Source organism: Felis catus, chromosome F1, assembly GCF_018350175.1.
Source record: "Felis catus isolate Fca126 chromosome F1, F.catus_Fca126_mat1.0, whole genome shotgun sequence".
Lineage (NCBI taxonomy): Eukaryota > Metazoa > Chordata > Mammalia > Carnivora > Felidae > Felis > Felis catus.
In genome coordinates this window covers 3,765,467-3,786,414 of record NC_058384.1, presented here as the reverse complement: position 1 = coordinate 3,786,414, position 20,948 = coordinate 3,765,467, and the positions used below count along the sequence as shown (strand labels likewise).

Here is a 20,948-nt window from a genome sequence, read left to right as displayed (position 1 = left end):
AACAAAGAATATAAATATAAGATGTGCTTGCGTGAGAAAATGCAGTGAAGCACACAAGAAACTTAACAGTGATTATCTCTGGGCACTGGGATTGAGATCAGGAGGACAATGAGATAGGAGTGAACATTTTGTGTGTGATGTATGTGTACTATGTATTTAGTGTATATAGAGAGATATCATATATATGATTTTTTACCATACACAACTATTAATTTTTAAATTGAAGGGAAATAAGTTAAAATAAATCAAAGATTGTAAAGAAACAGAAACAGGCCAACAGGCATCACAGAGCACAATTTTAAGAGGAGAGAACTGAAGGGGCGCCTGGGTGGCTCAGTCTGTTGAGCATCCGACTTCAGCTCAGGTCATGAACTCCCGGTTCATGAGTTCCAGCCCCAGGTCAGGCTCTGTGCTGACAGTTCAGACTCTGGAGCCTGCTTCAGATCTGTGTCTCTCTCTGTGTTCCTCCCCCACCCCTCTCTCTCTCTCAAAAATAAAGATTTTTTTGTAAAAATTATTAAAAAAAAAAAAAACGGGCAGAGAACTTAAGGTATCATTTACACACAGCGGCGCATTCTTACCTGGCACTTGGCACTGCAGTATTTGGCAACTCGGCATTGAGAGCATCGCATCAGTTTTTCCTTCCTGTTTAAAAAAAAAAAAAAAAAATTCCCATTAGGAATAAGTGACACCGATAGGTTCTGCTCACCCCATTTGTATGGTCCCTTAAGACTGAGATTTTCACACTGATGGGCATCATCTTTCATCCTCAATGTGAGATACGGACATAGTAATAACTCTTTTTTAAAATAGTGGTGAAATGTATATAATATAAAATTTACACGTTAAACATTTTTACGTGTATAGTTCAGTGTGTTAAAAAGATAAATCAAGGGGCGCCTGGGTGGCTCAGTCGGTTAAGTGCCTGACTTTGGCTCAGGTCATGATCTCCAGGTTCGCAAGATCAAGCCCCACCTGGGCTGACAGCCCAGTTCATATCCTCTGCTCCCCTCTCTCTCTGCCCCTCCCACACCTGCTCGCTCTCTCTCTCTCTCTCTCTCTCTCTCTCTCTCAAATAAACAAACATTTAAAAAAAAAAAGATAATGTGAGGCACAAAATGGAGTCACTTATGCTTACCACCATACCATGTTTGAGACTTAACTATAGTTTTGACTCCCCCAAAAGTGGATTCTTAAACTAGTCTATCAGAGATTACTAGTTAAGTAATTCGCTTGATAGACCGCTGCTCTCCCCTGATGAAAGTGATCTTGCAGTAACCAACTCATTTTTTCACCTTGTAACTGCTCTCTTCTGCCCACAGAAGTCTTTCACTTTGTACAGCATCTCAGGGCTGCTTTCTGTCTGCTACATTGGATCCCACCCAATTCATGAACTTCTGAATAAAGCCAATAAGATCTTTAAAGTTTACTCAGTTGAATTTTGTTTTTTAGCAAATGGCATTAAGTATATTCATTTGATGCGCAACCATCACCACCACTAATGTCCTTTTTAATAAAAAAAAAAATCTGTTAAAATCAGAGATTCCCACTGAAACTGGAAGTTTTACTTCACAGAGATTTAATCTCTCCATATGAAATTGAGAATTCAGTCCCCGTAACTACTTGGAATGGAAGTATCCTATACTCTTCAAATACAAAAAAAATTGTATACGTCTTAACCTATCATATAGTTTAATTATGAATATCCTCCTCTGGAAAATGATTTTAAAGTTCCATTAAATCCAGTTACTACTTTAGACATGCTGAATTGAGATGCTCCAAAGTTACATCTCCCTCAAATCACCTGCATAAGAAAAAGGCAAAGATGAAGAAAAGGTTGAATTATAAAATAAAAAATAAATGAACCTGATGATAAAATTAATAGTGACAAATAAAAGGCAGGAAGGATTGTGGATACTTTCAGGGCAGCCAAGAGCATTAAAAAGTCAAACTGTAATTTTAGTATCAATGACAAAACAAAAACAAATCCTTCCAAGCACTTCTAATGGGCCTGGTACTATTCAAAGATTTTTACATCTATAGTTTATACTTAAATTTCAAATAGTCCTGTAAGTAAACAGTCTTATTATGACTACTTTGGGGATACACCAATACATTTTTCAAAAGATAAAAAAAACATAGTGCAAACTAAGAAGACACACCATAAAGTGCATGGCAGGTGATACTGAAAGGGTAAAAACAAAATCCTGAAGAGAATCAGAACCTAAATATACCAGGTACTTACCTCTGGGACAGCAAGGGTCAGATATGGAGCATAAAACAAGGGCAGAGGTTAAAATCTAAATAAAGGGAAGCCAAAATGCCTGCCATCCCCAAGTACAGAATTGTGGCTGTCACATATCAACATCCCAGGCAACAATGCAAACCCCAGCAACCTGGCCTTCAAGCTCTTACTATAACTATCACACTGGACTACTGCTCTTGGGTAAAACTGGATAAAACCAAAATCTACCCATAAGCTGTTAAGAGACACACATCAAATAAAAGGACCCACAAAGGAGGATGAAATGGACATGCCAAGCAAATATTAACTAAAGGAAAAGCCTATGCAATTACATCAATTTCGGGGGGGGGGGGGTGGGGGGGGAAGCACTTTACAGTTAAAGATCTTGTTAGAGATAAATAAGGTAAATGCTCAATGATAAGAGACTCCAGTCACCAGGTGTTAGGTACCTAGTGACAAATGTACCCAGTCTCAAAATATATGAAGTACAAGAAACAGATCTGAGGGGAAAATGACCGACACAATAAGTTAATACATGTAAGGCCCTTAAAATAGTGCCTGGAATATAGTAAACACCATATAAGTATTAGTTATTGCTATAAAAAGATACAAAGTCTTTTTCAGGAATTCAAAACCAAGCAGATAAAGAACAGGGGTTCAGGGCACCTGGGTGGCTCTGTTGGTTAAGCCCCACCCCCATTCACACACTCTGTCTCCTTTAAAATAAATAAACATTAAAAAAAATTTTTTTAAAGAATAGGGGCTCAATAATTTATTCCATCTCAGGCAATACACAGACCCTTATCCCTGTTATATGAATGTGCATTCACATATTCCTGTTCAGCACCCACTGACCATTTACAAAAGTTCCCACAAAGTAAACCGCAAAGCAAATCTCAAAAATCCCAAAGAATCAATATCATGTAGATCATTTTCTCCAACCATAAGGGAATTAAATTAGAAACCAGTAACAAAAACAAACCCAGTGAAATATCATATGCATGAATATTTAAAAGCATGCCTTTACAGAATTCAAGGATCAAAGAATTATAATGAAATTAGAGTATACACACACACACAAACACACACACTTTTTTTTTTTAAGTAGGTTCTACACCCAAGTCATAGGGGATAGAACTCCCCTTGAAATCAAGAGTCACATGTTCTACTGAACCAGCCAGGCATCCCAAAAATTGATTAAATAATGGAAAAATATCAAAACTTCTGAGATAAAATGAACACACTAATTACAGGAACATTTATAACTTTAAATGTTTATGTTAAAAAAACTGAAAATAAATGAGCTAAACATGTAAGTCAAGACTTTAAAAATAACAGAAAACTAAGGACAGCATCAGCAGGAAATTATACAACATACGAAATAGAACACAGTGATCTAAGAGGACGAGCAAAACCAGAGGCACAAATAACATCAACAAATTTCTTGCAAAATCACTTAAGAGAAAGTTTCCAAACAAATAATATTGGAAACAAAATGGAATGGAACTCAAGATTCAGTAGATTGAAAAACAGACAAGAGAAAATTCTGAAGGAACGGTAGCAGTGACATAATTTTCTAATCTCCTTAACTCTCCCCACAAGCAAAATGACAGCACGAGTTAGAGAGCAAACCTGAGTATCACTCGCCACCCAGGAAAACATCATAACAAACCCAAAACGTGACTGGGCAGAGGAAACCACTAACAGCTCTGAGACTTAAGTCAGTGTATTTGTGGGAGAAAACCAAGACGGCCACGGGGCCTCCAATAAGCCTGAAAACAGAAGAAGCCCCAAGCGGCAAAAAGACGCCCACTGTGTCCAGCCAATGTGACAACGGGAGCCAAAACTGGGACAGGATGCTTTCTGCAAGAATCTTCCAGAGGAGGAAGTCACTGGGACTCCCCTGAGTGCTGCCTTCCTCAGACCCGACTTCTCAGATTTTCCCTCCTCTCCCTTTTCTTTATTCAGAGGTTGGGGCGCCAACTTTGAATATTCAAAGTTATTCAGAGGTGGGGCGCCTGGGGGGCTCAGTCGGTTAAGCCATCCACTTTGGCTCAGGTCACGATCTCACAGTTCATGAGTCCTAGTCCCAAATCGGGCTCTGCGCTGACAGTGTGGAGCCTGCTTAAGACTCTCTCTCTCTCCCTCTCTCTCTGCCCCTCCCCAACTTGCTCTCTCTGTCTCTCAAGATAAATAAATAAACTTTTAAAAAAAAGGCAATTTCTGTTACTTGCAAATATAAAGCCCCAGCTATATAAGGTGTTTCTTCTTGATTTTAAAAATTAATGGGCAGAATCAAGCTACCTCAGAAGATCAGCGATGAACAGGTTAGCAAGCAAAACTGTGTCCTCTCCGTCCCATAGCTGCCAACCACAGGCTTTCATGAATTTTCACAGAATGCTGGCAAAGTGAATAGCAAGATTACTCTGAGTACCTAAATAATTTAATTGTTGTTTTGATGGGTGGAAGAAATTCCTTAACATGAGTTATTTAAATGTTCAGGGTTACATATCAAATAACAAGTTCTCAAGTTTCAAAAACAGGTCAAATGAATCCAAGAGAAAAGTGGTGTGTGTTTGATCAGACAACCACTGAGCCCTGGAAGAGGTCCTGCTTCTCTCTCGGGCTCAGGCTGAGAACAGAATCCTGTGAAGCAAATTCCACCACTGCAAAGGAAAATGAGTTAGAGGAGTTTCCTTCCAATACTGAAATTATTTGATTCTGCTTGTCTTGTGCCACTAACAAATATTAACTAAATTTGAAGATGACGAAAGTTGTACACGTTTTAGGTGAATTACGGTAGTCTCAGAGGCACAGAAAAGTGATGAATATAGAATTTCAGATCGCAGAAACATCCGGTTTACAAAATGATTAGCTCAGAGTCCAAATGGACTTTCTGAATGAAAAGTAATCTAAGGAAATAGGTTAGCAACATAACAGTAACAGAAAATGATTAATTTACCTCTTTCCCCCTCTCCAGTCAAGAGAGAAATAATAGCATTCTAACCCCAAATAGGAGAAGCTATTAAAATTATTTTACACCAAAATCAGTGTTATCTTTATGTCCACAAAAAAAGCAACAAGGAATCCCCTATTACTCATTCATACAAACTGTGACAGGCTATGGGGCGCCTGGGTGGCGCAGTCAGTTAAGCGTCCAACTTCAGCCAGGTCATGATCTCGCGGTCCGTGAGTTCGAGCCCCGTGTCAGGCTCTGGGCTGATGGCTCAGAGCCTGGAGCCTGTTTCCGATTCTGTGTCTCCCTCTCTCTCTGCCCCTCCCCCGTTCATGCTCTGTCTCTCTCTGTCCCAAAAATAAATAAACGTTGAAAAAAAAAATTTTAAAAACAAACTGTGACAGGCTGTAGAACACAGTGTCAAATCGGAGAAAATTCTCAGGTAGCTCAGTGCCCCAAATACAGTGGTTCATGGAACAAAACAAGTTAAGTCCTCTCTTCCAAGTAAAGGCTGGGACATAATTAGCTTCTCCAACAGCACAGGCAAAGGAAATGTAGAAAGGAAATAAAAACAGAACAAAATTACTTGGTTCCTCCAGTATACAAATCTAGAAGTTGTATATGGATACAGGAGAAATCACTGTGTCTAAAAAATCAAAGAAAAAATGAGATTAAGCGGCTCCTTCAAATCCCAACAACTGGGGTAATATTTAAGGGAATGTCTGTGTCCTTGGTTATCAGCAGGGGGGGAAGTATGGAAGGGTTTAAAACTCTGCCCTAGGGGGCACCTGGGTGGCTCAGGTCATGGTCTCTCAGTTTGTGAGTTCGAGCCCCGGGTCAGGCTCTCAGCTGTCAGCACAACCTGTTTCCGATTCTGTGTCTTCCTCTCTCTCTGCCTCTCCCCCACTCACACTCCTTGTCTCTCTCTCTTTCAAAAATAAATAAACATTAAAAAAAATACAAAAAAAACAAACAAACCTCTGCCCGAAAATAATATGGGCAGTTGCCAGGTGGAGGAAAAGAAGTTTCCTGGGAAGGATATAGAAAACAAATCCTAGTGATTCAAATTTCCCCCAGCCCTGGCAGCTGCAGAATCCATTTTAAACTCTGCAGAGAAAACAACGCATCCACAACACATTCATACACAGACAATATGTCTCCACCCCTCAAGTGTCTCCTGGTGTCCCTTGCAGTCAAAGCTCTCCTTCAACGGCCACCCGCACACTCACTGCTGGCCAGGCGGTTCGGGCACCGCAAGGAAGCCCGGCCACCCCATCAGCCTCCGAAGCCACTCATCTGGATGGAGCACAGCCCTGTACGATCTGAAGCAACCCAGGACCCAGCGTGTGTCTTTGCAGCCTCTTCTGGGCTAAAGATCCGTGCCCAGCAATCTTTCGCACACTTCTGTCCTTTTTCAAGGCTGATCACTATGAGCTTTGAGAAGAAATGTGAGCTGAGAGAAAGAGCAGACTTCATCAGATAGAGCGTGCCGGCACCACTCACGCTTCCTAAAAAAAGAGGGCTGACCGCAGGATGTCTGATGGAGTACCCCTCCCTGAACACAAGTTTTAAGGAAGATTCTCCAGTAACAATTCCTATGAAAATATTTCTTCACATAATCAGGACAAAAGATGCTCTGTGGAGTATGAGGAATATGGACTGTTTTAGAATAAAGAGCTCCATTTGTTTAAAAGGCAAAACCCAAAATAAGTGAAGTCTAAATATAATTTTTAAAAGAGACCACAGAAATAATATTTCTTTAAAGAATCTTTGTTTGTAAACATCTCCAAAATCTCAGACTCCTGATTCATTAGAAACGTTAGTGTTATGTACCCAAGTACCTGCCTGTTTCCCCATGGAAATTTCTGGAGCAAATGAAACTCTGCACTATGAAAAGGAGATTATCCCAAATAAAAAGTCATGCTATTCCCTCCAAGGGTAGTACAACTGCTTTTACTCTGACCAAATAAAATACACTGCAAAATGCTAAACAGAAAGCATTCTCTTTGGCATAAATATTCATAACAATACAGAAAAGGAAACTTCCATTTTTGTTTCCAGATGGTAATTATGTTGGTATGGGCCTAAAGGCTTTTTTTTTTAATTAGAGATTCTCATCCACCGTCCACCTAACTATCAAATAGTGGGGTTTTTTTTAATGTTTATTTATTTTAGAGAGAGAAAGAGAGAGAGAACAAGAAAGAGAGAATGAGTGGGGGAGGGGCAGAGAGAGGGAGAGAGAGAATCCCAAGTGCACTCTGCTGTCAGCGCAAAGCCCAAGGCGGTGCTAGATATCACAACCAAGAGATCATGACCTGAGTCGAAATCAGAGTAGGACGCTCAAGCAACTGAGCCAACCAGGTGCTCCTCAAATACTTTTTAGTACAAAGTAGCAGATGTGGTCAAAGTAATACAGACTCATAACACAGAAAAGCAGAATTGGTTTGGATTCATTTTTCCACATCCCTTATCACTTTATTTCAGACTTCTAACATTCAAAGTACAAAACAAGAAAATGCAATGGTCAATTATTTCAGAAAACCATAAATCTATGATCCCCAGGCACCATACCTTCCTGGGCAAAACACAAGCAATTTAAACTCATATTAGCACTTACGGAGGAAAAAAAAAAAAAAAAAAAAAAAGCACAGCAACTGACTTCAACTTAGGTCACGATCTCATGGTTCATGAGTTTGAGCCCTGCATCGGGCTCTGTGCTGACAGCTCGGAGCCTGGAGCCTGCTTTGGATTCTGTGTCTCCCTCTTTCTCTGCCCCTCCCCCCCCTCAAAAATAAATACGCATCAAAGAACTGGTGACTTACAGCTGGTTTTTAAGGCAAAGCAGTTTAAGGTAAACTGAAGAAAGCTGTGACCAAAAGGCACTGAAGAGGGATTTGATCTAATGACAACATCTCTGTTCCTAAACGGGAAACCTCTCAGCCTAGTCAGGTAATAGGACTCTGGTAAATCGAGAGATGTGTTCAATTTCCCCAAGTCTTCCTGAAATCCAAAGTAATAAAAATATGAGAAAGAAGAAAAAATCTGATTCTGCCCGAAGAGTGAAATCAAATACCCTTTAAACAGGTAAGCATTGTTAGTATAAATACCACACAGCATTAACATGAAAATCAAAGTACCAATGGGTAGAATTTCAAAGAAGGTATAAGGATAGCTGATCAACATTTTCATCAATAGACTAGGACCTAAGTCTTCAAACTGGCAAAAGATGGTCACCTTGATTTCGGTTCCAGGAAACAGTGTGTCACGAAGGAAGAATTCTCCATCATCTTCCTCTTATTACAAAATGAAACTTAAAAAAAAAATAATCTCAGCAGCACTGTGACTGTATTTTAGCTTTAACAGTGAGAAAACCAAAAGCCAAATTCACTATCTAATTATAGTAATCTCTTCATTTCAGAGGCCCAGAAGCATCTTCTCCTTCCGCCTGCCTTAAAAATTTGCCCTTCTATTTTATAATTAAGTCTATTACTTTGTTTAACTTTTAATTACAAATTTCCTGAAGTCCTCTGGAAATAAGCATCATGAAATCTCAAGTAACTCATTCTCTCTTTTGGAGAACAACATGAAATTTGAAGTTGTTGTTGCTGTTGTTTTTTAAGTTTATTTATTTATTTTGAGGAGGGCTAGCATGGAGCCTGATGAGGGCTCAAATCCATGAACCATGAGATCATGACCAGGGCCAAAATCAAGAACTGGACACTTAACTGAGCCACCCAGGTGCCCCTCAATTTAATTTTTAATAATTTATTGAGTCTAATCTCTTATTATTAGATGCATGCTTTGTAAATTAATTTCCCACAGACTGTGTCTGTATTATTTCGCAACTAGACACTGTAACAGAATATAATAGGGTGGTTAAATCATTGACACTGGAACCATATGGCCTAGAACCAAATTCTAGTTTACCACCTAGTAGCTGTATGATGCGGAGCAATTTAATACCTCTAAACCACGAGACTAAAATGAGAACAATAATAGTACCAACACGACTTGGCTGTAATGAGAATTAAATATGTAAATCTCTCAACATTGTGCTCGATTCATAGAAAGAGCTAATTTTTCTTAGTACCATCACATTACTATTATTCCTTTAAGAGATTTTGTTTTTGTTTTTTCAACGTTTATTTATTTTTGGGACAGAGAGAGACAGAGCATGAACGGGGGAGGGGCAGAGAGAGAGGGAGACACAGAATCGGAAACAGGCTCCAGGCTCCGAGCCATCAGCCCAGAGCCCGACGCGGGGCTTGAACTCACGGACCGCGAGATCGTGACCTGGCTGAAGTCGGACACTTAACCGACTGCGCCACCCAGGCGCCCCTAAGAGATTTGGTTTTCAAAGCAACTCTCAAAAGAAGTTCCTAGATATCATTTGAAACACTTCAGTGTTGAGCAGAAGTATTTTTAAAAGTTTAGCCATTCTAGAAATTCAGAATTTTAGAAACCTTTAGAATGTTTTTCTCAGTTATTTTCAAGTTCTTCATATAGTTAACTCTACATTATTGGAAGAGAGTACAGAAACAGTACAAGTTATTTACTGAAATATTCATGTATGTAATTAAGTGGTAATTACTTCTTAGCTTAGAAGCAACCAAACATGAATAAAATGTAACAATGAAACTAGTGCTTTTGGGGAAACTGTCGGTCAACATGAGTTTTAAATGTTCTAGAAGTTAACACCTGGACCCAAATAATACAAAACTTGTATACGTTTTTCTCTTATCTCAAAAGAAAAAAAGAATCAGATATAATAAGGTTGCATTGAACGCTTTTACTTTTCTACATAGGTCAGAAGAAAGGCTGAGAAAATCTTAATGCATCAAGTTCCCCCTCCCCTCATTAGGCTGGTAGAGAAAAGTCTGCAGCACAGGAGAGAAAAGATAATTAACTCTTTCTAGGTAAGCTAACCCATTTTACTAAGAAGTAATTTCCCTGTTTATAGCTCATTTACAATAATCTTTAGAAGACGGAAATTTGTAACTGATCAACCTTGACTAAACGGAGAGAATCCCAACTGCAATACATGATATCATGCATTTTCCCCCAGAGAAAATGGGAAAGAAAACAATTTTTGAAATGTCATTACTCAAATGGTTTTTAAAAATTATATGGTATTTTCAATGGGAAATTTTAATTATCTTTTTTCTAATACAAAGATCTTTTGGGTGCCACATCCTTCCTGTTGTCGCTGCTCTTTACTTCACTGGGCCCATAAAATCACTCAAGACTCTCTGTACCATGGACTGTGACAGTTCTGGAGAAATACGGATCAAAAGACATAGTTCTTGCCTTCAAGGACTGCTGATGCTACAACAGAAGCAGACCAGCAGCAGCACATGGTATCACCTCCTGTGCTAGAGACCCCTAAGACGGCAACAGGTGAAGAGTGGTAAACTGAGGTATCAGTCGTAATAGCTTTTGGTCATCACGGTCCTAGGGTACGGCCCTAAGAAGAGGCACCTAAACTGGGGGAAAGACAAAGACAATGAGAAGTGGGGAATGAAGAGGCCAGGTGTGGGATGGACGTTCACCCAGGAGTAACGATGGACACAGAAAAAGTGAGCCAGGATGTGAAGAAATCACTGGAAGGCGGTGAGGTCATGGGGGTATGATGGCAAACACTTCAAAGTGGCTGGCAATTTTGAGGGAGAAGAAAAAATTATCTAAAAACAGCAAGGGGAGAGAGCCCTCTGTTTCTCTGGACACTGAGGTACTGTTAGGGGAGGGAAAAAACAACCAGAACTTGGAAAGACAGAAGCACTGTCCTCAGAAGGCAGGCAGGTTTCAGTTGGAGCAGGAAGGAGAAGGGAACATTCAGAGGCTTTCAGGATAGGGAGGTTTTTAAAATGACAGAACATGTTCCAGGTGATACAGAAGAGAGGATGGGGCAGGGAGTGCAGTGTTGAAAAAGGGCGAGGACTTGAGTTAGATGAGGGTAGACGCAGAACCATAAGGAGCCAACTCGGGTATTGACGGATAACTTTAGACGTTACCTGATTTCAGAGGCCAAGCTCAATTCACCAAATACTACTCCTAAAATACAGTTAATGCAAAATGACAAAAGTTATCGTCAAAATATGTAACAAAATTCCAGGAAATTTCAAGAGCAGAAACGGCTACCAGAAGCCAGGTAATAAAAGATGACCAGTGAACCAGAACTACAGAATAGTAAGAATTAGCTAAGTGATTGAGGTTAAAAGGGAAGGAGGGTGGCATCCGAGACCACGGAATGGCACTTAATAAGTACAGACTTCAGCCCGAAGGCAATCCTTACAGCTGCTGCAAGAGAGGGGATAGCAATAGAGAAAACTGTAAAAACATTAAGGGGCCAGACATGAGTAGTCTACAGATGCTAAAGGCCTAAGCTAAGAAAACACTGACGGCAGTAATAATACATAATTTCCAAGTGGGCGTGGCTACAGAAAACAGAAAACCCAGTATTACAGTGGTTTGACCACACAGGGTTCTGTGGTTTCTCTCATGTAAACTAAGTCCGTAATTGGGATTCTCAAGCTGGAACGGCAGCACCGTGATGATCAGGAATCCAGCTCCTCTCATAGTCATTAGCGAATCCACGGTGGCTACTGGAGCTCCAGACATTTCCAGGCAGCAAGAAGGAGTAAACACAAGAGAAGTACACCATCCACCGCAGTAACCACCCTCTGAAGACCCTTCCTAAAATCCCACACACGACTTATAACTCGCTGGCCAGAACGAAGTCGCAAGGCCACACCTAAATGCAAGTTAAATAAGAACATATGACCCTTAGCTGAGCTTGCTGCAACCTCAAATTAAAGTGGGATTCTATTATTAAGGAAGAAGTGCCCAATAATCATTAGATAACCAACAATCTTTCCATAAAAAATGACAACAGAACCTAATATTTTTTGAATACTTACTGGAATCAAGCATGTACACGTATATTTTATCTAATGCTAATTATAAGAATTTGCATGGTAGATCCTTTCATTACACAAATTTCTATTATAGATGAGAAAAGTGGGGTATACAGAAATTAAGTAATTTTCCAGGGTTACACCCGAGGTACTGTTCTCCTCAAATTCCATAGTCTACAGCCTTAAGCACTGTGCCAAATGCCTAGTTATGAGCTTCTTCCAACAGTCAGGGAAGGGGTGTCAGGGCCTGAATCAAAGCAGGGAAAAGTGAAAATACAGGTGGGAAAATGGCTACTAAAAATGATCAAGAGCCACTTTTGAAAACAATCTGGCAGTTCTGCAAAAGGTTAAATACAGAATTACTATATTACGCAGCAATTCTAGTCCCAGGTACACAGCTAAGAGAAATGAAAACATGTGTCCACACAAAAATATGTACATGAATTTTCACCCCAAAGAAGTGGAGAGACTCCAATGCTTACCAACTGATAAATGTATAAATAAAATGTGGCATATCCATGCAATGGACAATTATTCAGACATAAAAAAAATGGTAGTATTGATATATGCTACAACATGGATGAACCTTGAAAACATCATGCTAAGTGACAGAAGCCAGTCACAAAATATCACATATTCTATGATTCCACTGATACGAAATATCCAGAATATCCAGAATAACAAATCCACAGAGAAAGAAAGTAGACTAGTTGTCCAGGCCTGGAGTGGCAACAATGACTGGGATAAATGGGAAGTGCCTCTAATGGACTTAGAAATTTCTTTTGGGGTGATGAAAATGTTCTAGAATTAGCTGTGGTGATAGTTTCACAACTCTGTGAATATAATAAAAACCAATGAATTGTTTACTTTAAATAGGTAAACTGTAAGTTAAGCATCCATCTTTGGCTCAGGTCATGATCTTGTGGTTCATGAGTTCAAGCCCCACATCAGGCTCTGTGCTGACATCTCAGAGCCTGGAGCCTGCTTCGGATTCTGTGTCTCCCTCTCTCTCTGCCCCTCTCCCCCTCTCCTGCACTTGCTCGCTCTCAATTTCTCTCTCTTTCTCTCTCTCTCTCTCTCTCAAATTAAATAAACATTAAAAAAAAAAAATAGGTAGGGGCACTTGGGTGGCTCAGTCAGTTAAGCATGCGATTTTGGCTCAGGTCACGATCTCATGTTTCGTGTGTTCAGGCCCTGCATTGGGCTCTGTGCTGACAGCTTGAAGCCTGGAGCCTGCTTCAGATTCTGTGTCTCCCTCTCTCTCTCCCCCTCTCCCACTCTCGCTTGCTCTCTCTCTCAAAATAAATAAACATTTTTAAAAAATAGGTAGGGGAGCCTTGGTGGCTCAGTCAGTTAAGCATCTGACTTCGGCTCAGGTCATGATCTCATGGTTCATGGGTTCAGACCCCGCATCGGGCTCTGTGCTGACAGCTCAAGAGCCTGGAGCCGGCTTTGGATTCTGTGTCTCCCTCTCTTTCTACCCCTCCCCGCCTTTCAAAAATAAAAAACATTAAAAAAAATAGGTAAACTATATGGTATATGATTTGTATCTCAACAAAGCTGTAGCCAACAAAAACAAGACAACCAAGAGATGGCGTAATTAGCTACATTCTTCTGATTAGTTCAGTTCTATTCTAATGTCTGAGAAGAACAGAGAATGTTGGACAAGGAAAATTCTTTACTTCTAAGGTGAATACAGCCCTTTGCTTCCATCAGAAAGGGAGAGCAATGAGACTTCCACACAATGGCTAGGTCCCCCCTGGACGGATTCCAAACTCCCACCCCTCAGGGCTCACAGTCTGTTCTAGAAATGGAGATAAAGCCTGTTCCACCCTTCACACTTCCTGAGACAGTTGTCTCGCCTTCTCCCTACACAGCTGCTAGAGAACTGAGTCAACCTTATCTCACATGAATAGGAATATTCACAAAATAGTCACTAGTTTAGGGAGTCCCAGGAAAGGCTTTCCTTTTAAAATAAAGGTTTCAATGCAATCTGAACCAATAGATTTCTTAACTTTGTTAAGGATGAAAGCCTTGGAAGAGATTGTGAACCTAGGATATGCTAATATGCAAATGAAGATATATAACTCATTTAAACTGTTTTAACAACTTAGCAGATACAGATGACAAAATAAACCAAGGATAGCACTGAAGAGACTAAAGACACTGCCTGGTGACAAAAAGCGGGGAAGAGACCTAAGTTTACCAATGCTTTTGTGGAGTATCATACACAAACTGCAATCAAGTTAAATCAGAAGACTTAAAGATTCTGTCCCACCATGAAGAAGACCAGTGAACTCACTGAGACATGTACCAAAGGCAATGAGGACTTCCTGGAAAGGGAGCTGCACCTGGCCAGCAGTATCTCTCACACTGCCTTGCATACTTTACACAATGAGTAAATGCCTGCAAAATGAATAAATGCATTTACATATATAAGCACTTTCGACTAGACCTCCAAGACCAGTAATGCGTGAGACCTTTAAAAGAGAATCACAGCAAATTCTTCCAAAATGGTTCTCCTAAATGTCAAGAGGCAACTGCTAGAATAGTCTAAAGTTAGCCCTTCGTGCCTCTCAAACTTAGTACTGTCTCAAAGATAAAAGTAAAATAGTCTCTACCTTCATTCAGGTAAATACCCCAACGAACAGAATACAGTTTTCAAAATTTTATGTTAAAAATCCTTGGTTTAAGGGCAACCTCAAAATTCTAACCTGGTAATCATGCATACTACTTACTGACTGAGTGTGCTAGGGGGAAAAAAAGTATGCACCACCACGTTTTTCCCATCTGCTTATTTATACAGATTTTAAAGTTTATAAAAGTTCATAAGTGAAAATATGTGCACACACAGAATAAACATCCTTTAAAAAAAAATCCAATACTCAGAAATATTAGCTGCCAACAATGGCTAGGGAGTAACTGTCGTCGTTTTAGAAAAAGAAATTCCTCATACTCACTTTTCAAAAACTTTACTGAAGTATTCTTTTCAGTGAAACTGCTTCTAGTACACTTAACATTACTAGACTGATTAAATTTTATTTGCACTTATCACGCTAAGACTATGTCTCCCAGCTAAAATAAAAATCTGCTTCTATATAGATCATAACTACAAATAAAGTTCCTAGCATTCTTAGACCACAAGTCAGCTCAATAAACAACTCCAGGCTATGGGTCCTCTTCCCAAGCGAGGGGCCCTGCCCTCCTCCCCTTTCCCCAGGAAAGATGGCAATGCACAGGAAGGCAAAGGAGCCTCACAGGCATGAAAGATACCAAAGCAATCACCAACGTGATCTCTCTTCACAGCAAGTTCGACCAGCTGGGTGGGCATCTGAGCAAGCAAGAAGATCCCAGGAATCACTGAAAGGAGCCCTCCTGAGAATATCCTCCTCCCAAAATGACAGAAGGCAACAACAACTGGTACCAGCAGCCTGGCTTCATTTGGGTGCTTGACAACACATCAGACCTACTGAATCCAGAATGAGCATCTCAGTGATTCTCATTTCATTAAAAAGTACAAAACGTAGCCATACCTGAAACTGAATTACAGGCAAATATTTTGGATAGGAAGCCTCTTTGGTTTAAAAATATATTCTCCTTGGGGTGCCTGGGTGGCTCAGTCGGTTGAGCATCTGACTTTGGCTCAGGTCTTGCTTGATCTCATAGTTTGTGAGTTTTCTAGCCCCACGTTGGGCTCTGTGCTGACAGCTGGGAGCCTGAAGCCTGCTTCAGATTCTGTGTGTCTGTGTGTGTGTGTGTCTCTCTCTCTCTGCCCCTCCTCCCCCGCTCATGCTCATTCTCTCTCTCTCTCTCAACAATAAAACATTTTAAAAATTAAAAAAATAAAAATATTTTATCCTTGAAATGGTAGGCAGCAAAATCTAACGTATCACATGAAATAAATGCTGTCATGATGCTGCGTTTTAGAACATGGTCAAAATACCAAGATGATTTATCCATGATCCGTAAAAGTTAGGACAAAATACACATACACACACATATTTACACACATACAGTATTATGTTACAACAAACTGAGTCAAAAGTGCAGAACTGTAATCCACCAAATTATTTAATTTAAAAGTTGGTAGTTCAAAGCAGAAGAGACTCTTAAATACTGAGAACAAACTGAGGGTTGATGGGGGGTGGGAGGGAGGAGAGGGTGGGTGATGGGTATTGAGGAAGGCACCTTTTGGGATGAGCACTGGGTGTTGCATGGAAACCAATTTGACAATAAATTTCATATTAAAAAAATGTATAGCACAAAAAAATAAATAAAAATTCAAAGAAAAAGTTGGTAGTTCTTGTTTTACATAAATTTGTTTGAAAAAATAGTGATAAAGGAAGGTCTAATTTATTTCAGCAACATGGAGATCCATGTATAAAACACCTAAGGTTTTAATGAAGCATGTGATATAGGAAAACAATTACTAATAAAAGGTGATAAATATAGCCCAAGAATAGAAGGCATTAAACATACCCAGACGAAAAAAAAAAGAAGTAACAAAGATGCTATCAGGTATAGGAGAAAGATTCATGATGTGGAGAAAGGCAAGCAAAAACAGAAACGAAAGTGAGTTACAAACTTATCAAAGCAGTACAATTGTGCTGCGAAGATTACAGACAGCAAGCAAAATGATTAGCGTGTACTTAATAATGTATTACTCCTAAAAACTTTAAACTGATGTTTACGGTCATGTTTTCCCCTCAGCGGAGCAATTCTGAGATGAAGAGACAAGTAAAAATAGGAAAGGCTTTTAAAATGCACCCTACAATAAATTTTCCAAAGTACATCAGTCTTCCCCAAGATGCACCTGCCATAAAGTCTGACAACCCTAAATATTTAAACTTCAAAGATAAACTAAAGAAAGACATGCTGGAGTCCTCCACTCACAAGGTGACTGTGTCACTGAGCTATATTTAGTGCAGTACTCGTGTGCTCTTACCCCATCCACATCCCTGTGTGTATTTCATCACACAGGACAAAGCACGTAACAACAGGTGCTCAATATTTAGTAACTGGATGAATGGCTCAGATAGCTTAGTCCAATGATAATGTTTATAACAAAGACCATATACATAGAAAAATCTGCTAGTCCACAGCCAGCCCTCATTTAGCACTGAGTACCTTGCAAACACGTATCGCTAGTCATGGGGGACATGACTGTAAGAAGTAACAAACCTTAAGGCCTAGTACTGTCACCTTCATACATAAAACAGCATTATCAAAATGCATTTTGTCTCCTCAAAGACAAATCATTCAAGGGAAGGGCACATGAAAGATCATCCAAGACGGACCTCTGGACATAAACACCAGCTGCTGATCCACACCCAGCATGGATAAGCATCTGATTCCCCTCATTTTTCCTCCTGCATCTCTGCCCACGTATCCCTGATAACTTCATCCACCAGAATTGACCAAAAAAAAAAAAAAACCTCTTATCACCAAAACCCTGCTCCTCTTCTTAAACCACACTAAATACCAACAACTCTGTTTCTACTGCCCTGACATGCACATGGCAAGCATGACAGCTTTTATTCTTTCTTTAACATTTATTCATTTTTGAGAGACAGAGAGAGAGCACAAGCCAGGGAGGGGCAGAGAGAGGGAGACACAGAATCGGAAGCAGGCTCCAGGCTCTGAGCTGTCCGCACAGAACCCGACACGGGGCTCAAACCCACAAACCATGAGATCATGACCTGAGCTCAAGTCAGACGCTTAACTGACTGAGCCACCCAAGTGCTCTTGTATGTTGATATACACAATATATAGAGAGGAATGTGAAAGATATGAGAAAAAGATCTATGGTTAAGGAGAAGATGAAGGCATTAAACAAAATTAAGCCATCTGGAACAATGGGTGTGACTGGTGAGAGAAAGTAAACACTTAGAGGTGCCCGTAGCCGTTTCAGAGGAGAACCTTGCTAAACCTGGTTTATCAGGTCAAAAGGAAGGAGGGAGGGTGGAAAACGTATGGCTTGCTTTCACTATACATCCATCACATATACTTTCTTCTGGGTAAACTGGAAAATAACATATATCTATTTTGGAGCAATATTATAATATGGAAATATTCAGGAAAAATATCCTGAGAGATAATTACCTTTTGGATTTTTTTTTTTTGGATTTTTTTTCGGATTGTTTTGACTTTTGTATTATTTTCTATAATGATGCTATAATGATTTTTATATTATATTCTATTTTTATATTATATTCTATAACTGATTTTTAGAGCAGCTTGCAGCTCACGGCAAAACCGAGAGGAAGACAGAAGGAATGCCCATATCCTCCCCACCACACCACATTCAGAGCCTTCTCATTATCAACATCCCCCTCTCCAGTGATTTCTGTCAAAATTGATGAACCTACACTAATACATCATAATCATCCAAAGTCCATAGTTTACATTAGAGTTCACTCTTGATGTTGTACATACTATGGGTCTGAACAAATGTATACTAATTATGTATCCAACATTATAGTATCATACAGAATATTTTTCACTGCCCTAGAAGACTTCTGCTCTGACTATTCATCCCTCTCCACAATCCAACCCCTGGTAACCACTGCTTTTTACTCTGCCTGAAAAGTTTTGTCTTTTCCAGAAGGTGATATGGTTAGAATTATACTATGTAGCCTTTCAGGCGGTCTTCTCTCATTTCGTGATATGCATGTACATTACCTCCATATCTTTGTGATGGCTTGGTACCTAATTTCTTTTCAGTGCTGAATAATACTCCACTGTCCGGCACTACTAGAATTTATTTCTCTGTTCACCTACTGAAGGACATTGTGGTTTCCTCTAACTTTTGGCAATTATGAACAAAGCTGCTATAAACATCCACAGCAGATATTTCTGTGAACCTAAGTTTCTAACTCCCTTGGGTAAACAGAAAGCAGTATGATTACTGGATGATATGGTAAGAGTATGATAAGTTTTGTAAGAAACTGTCAAACTGTCTTCCAAACTGGCTGTTTCATGTTGCACTCCCACCAGCAGTAAATAAGTTTCTGTTGCCCCACATCCTCACCAGAGTATGGTGTTTTCAATGTTCTGGATCTTGGCCTTTCTAATAGAGACATAGTGTTATTTTATTTCACTGTTTGTTATCTCATAATATCTGTTATTTTAATTTGTGCTTCTGGGATAGCATATGATGGTGGGGTATCTTCCTGCATGCGTATTTGACATCTGAGTATCTTCTTTGGTGAGATGCCTGTCAAGATCTTTGCCTATTTTTTAATCAGGTTGTGTTCTTATTGTTAAATTTTAAGAGTTCTTTGAATATTTTGGGTAGCAGTCTTTTATCATATGTAAATATGATCTTTTGCAGATATTTTCTCCCAGTCTGTAATTATGCAAATATTTTCTCCTAGTATTTTGTCAGTTCGTTCTCTTGACATTGTCTTTTGCAAACCAGATGCTTAAAATTTTAATGAAGTCCAGTTTATCAAGTATTTGCTTCATGAATCGTACCACTGTATTGTAGATTTACTCCTGTGCGATCTTCTAGGAGTCCTACAGTCTTGTGTTTTACACTTACGTCTATTGACCATTTTGAGCTAATTTTTGTAGCATGTGTAAGGACTGTGTCTAGACCATTCCCTTTTTCCTCTGAAGTCCAACTGCTACAGCACCACCGGTTGAAAAGACTGTCTTTGTTCCATTGTATTGCCTTTGCTCCTCTGTCAAAGAGCAGTTGACTGTTTTTATGCAAGTCTATTTCAGGGCTCCCCAGTCTGTTTCCACTGATATATTCATCTATTATTTTGCCAGTAATACATTGACTTAATTGCTATAGCTTTATAAGTCTTGAAGGGGGGGTAGCATCAGTCCTCCAACTTTGTAATTCCGCAATAAGGCACTGGCTATTCTGAATCTTTTATATCTCTAAACTTTAGAATCAGTTTATTGATATCCACAAAATAACTTGCTGGAGTTTTGACTGATATTGCATTGAATTTATAGATCAACCTGAAAGAACTGACATCTTCACAATATTGAGTCTTCTTATCCTTACAATGTGGAATATTTCTCCACTTATTTTCTTTTTTTTTTATGTTTATTTTTGAGCGAGAGAGACAGAGCATGAGTGGGGGAGGGCGAGAGACAGAGAGGGAGACACAGAATCTGAAACAGGCTCCGGGCTCTGAGCTGTCAGCACAGAGCCTGACGTGGGGCTCGAACTCACAAACTGTGAGATCATGACCTGAGCCGAAGTCGGATGCTTAACCGACTGAGCCACCCAGGCACCCCTATTTTGTTTCTTTTCATTTCACTAAACAAAGTTTTGTAGTTTTCTCCATACAGATACACATATTTTGTTTGATTTATACCTAACAATTTTGGGAGTGAGTACCAATATAAATGGTATGGTATTGTATTTTTTGTTTACTTACTTATTTTAAGAGAGAGCAAGCAGGGGAGAAGCAGAGAGAGAGGAAAAGAGAGAGAGAGAGAGTTCCAAGGAGGCTCCACACTGTCAGCCCAATGTGGGACCTGAACCCACAAACTGTGAGATCACGACCTGAGCCAAAACCAAGAGTTGCACACTTAACTGACTGAGCCACCCAGGCACCCCAGTATTGTGTTTTTAATTTCAAATTCCACTTACTAATTGCTGATATGTAAAAAAGCAATGGACTTTTCTATATCAACTTTGTATCCTACAACCTTGCTATAGTTGCCTATTAGTTCCAAGAGGTTTTTGTCACTTCTTTCAGATTTCCTACAGAGTGGATCATGTCATCTGTGAACAAAGAGCTTTATTTCTCTCTTCCAAATGTGCATCCTTTTTATTTCTTTATTTGTCTTATTTCATTGACTAGGAATT

General features: G+C 39.6%; 1 protein-coding gene across 3 annotated transcripts in view; it reads right to left on the bottom strand.

The window, feature by feature from the left end:
• Positions 1-20,948, bottom strand: part of SMYD3 (SET and MYND domain containing 3) — a 686,941-nt gene that overhangs the window by 522,079 nt on the left and 143,914 nt on the right. For all 3 annotated transcript variants that reach the window (XM_045049147.1, XM_045049145.1, XM_011290829.4), the window contains exon 2: positions 582-645. In XM_045049147.1, coding sequence (XP_044905082.1) covers positions 582-645 — 64 coding nt within the window. The remainder of the gene's footprint in view (positions 1-581; positions 646-20,948) is intronic.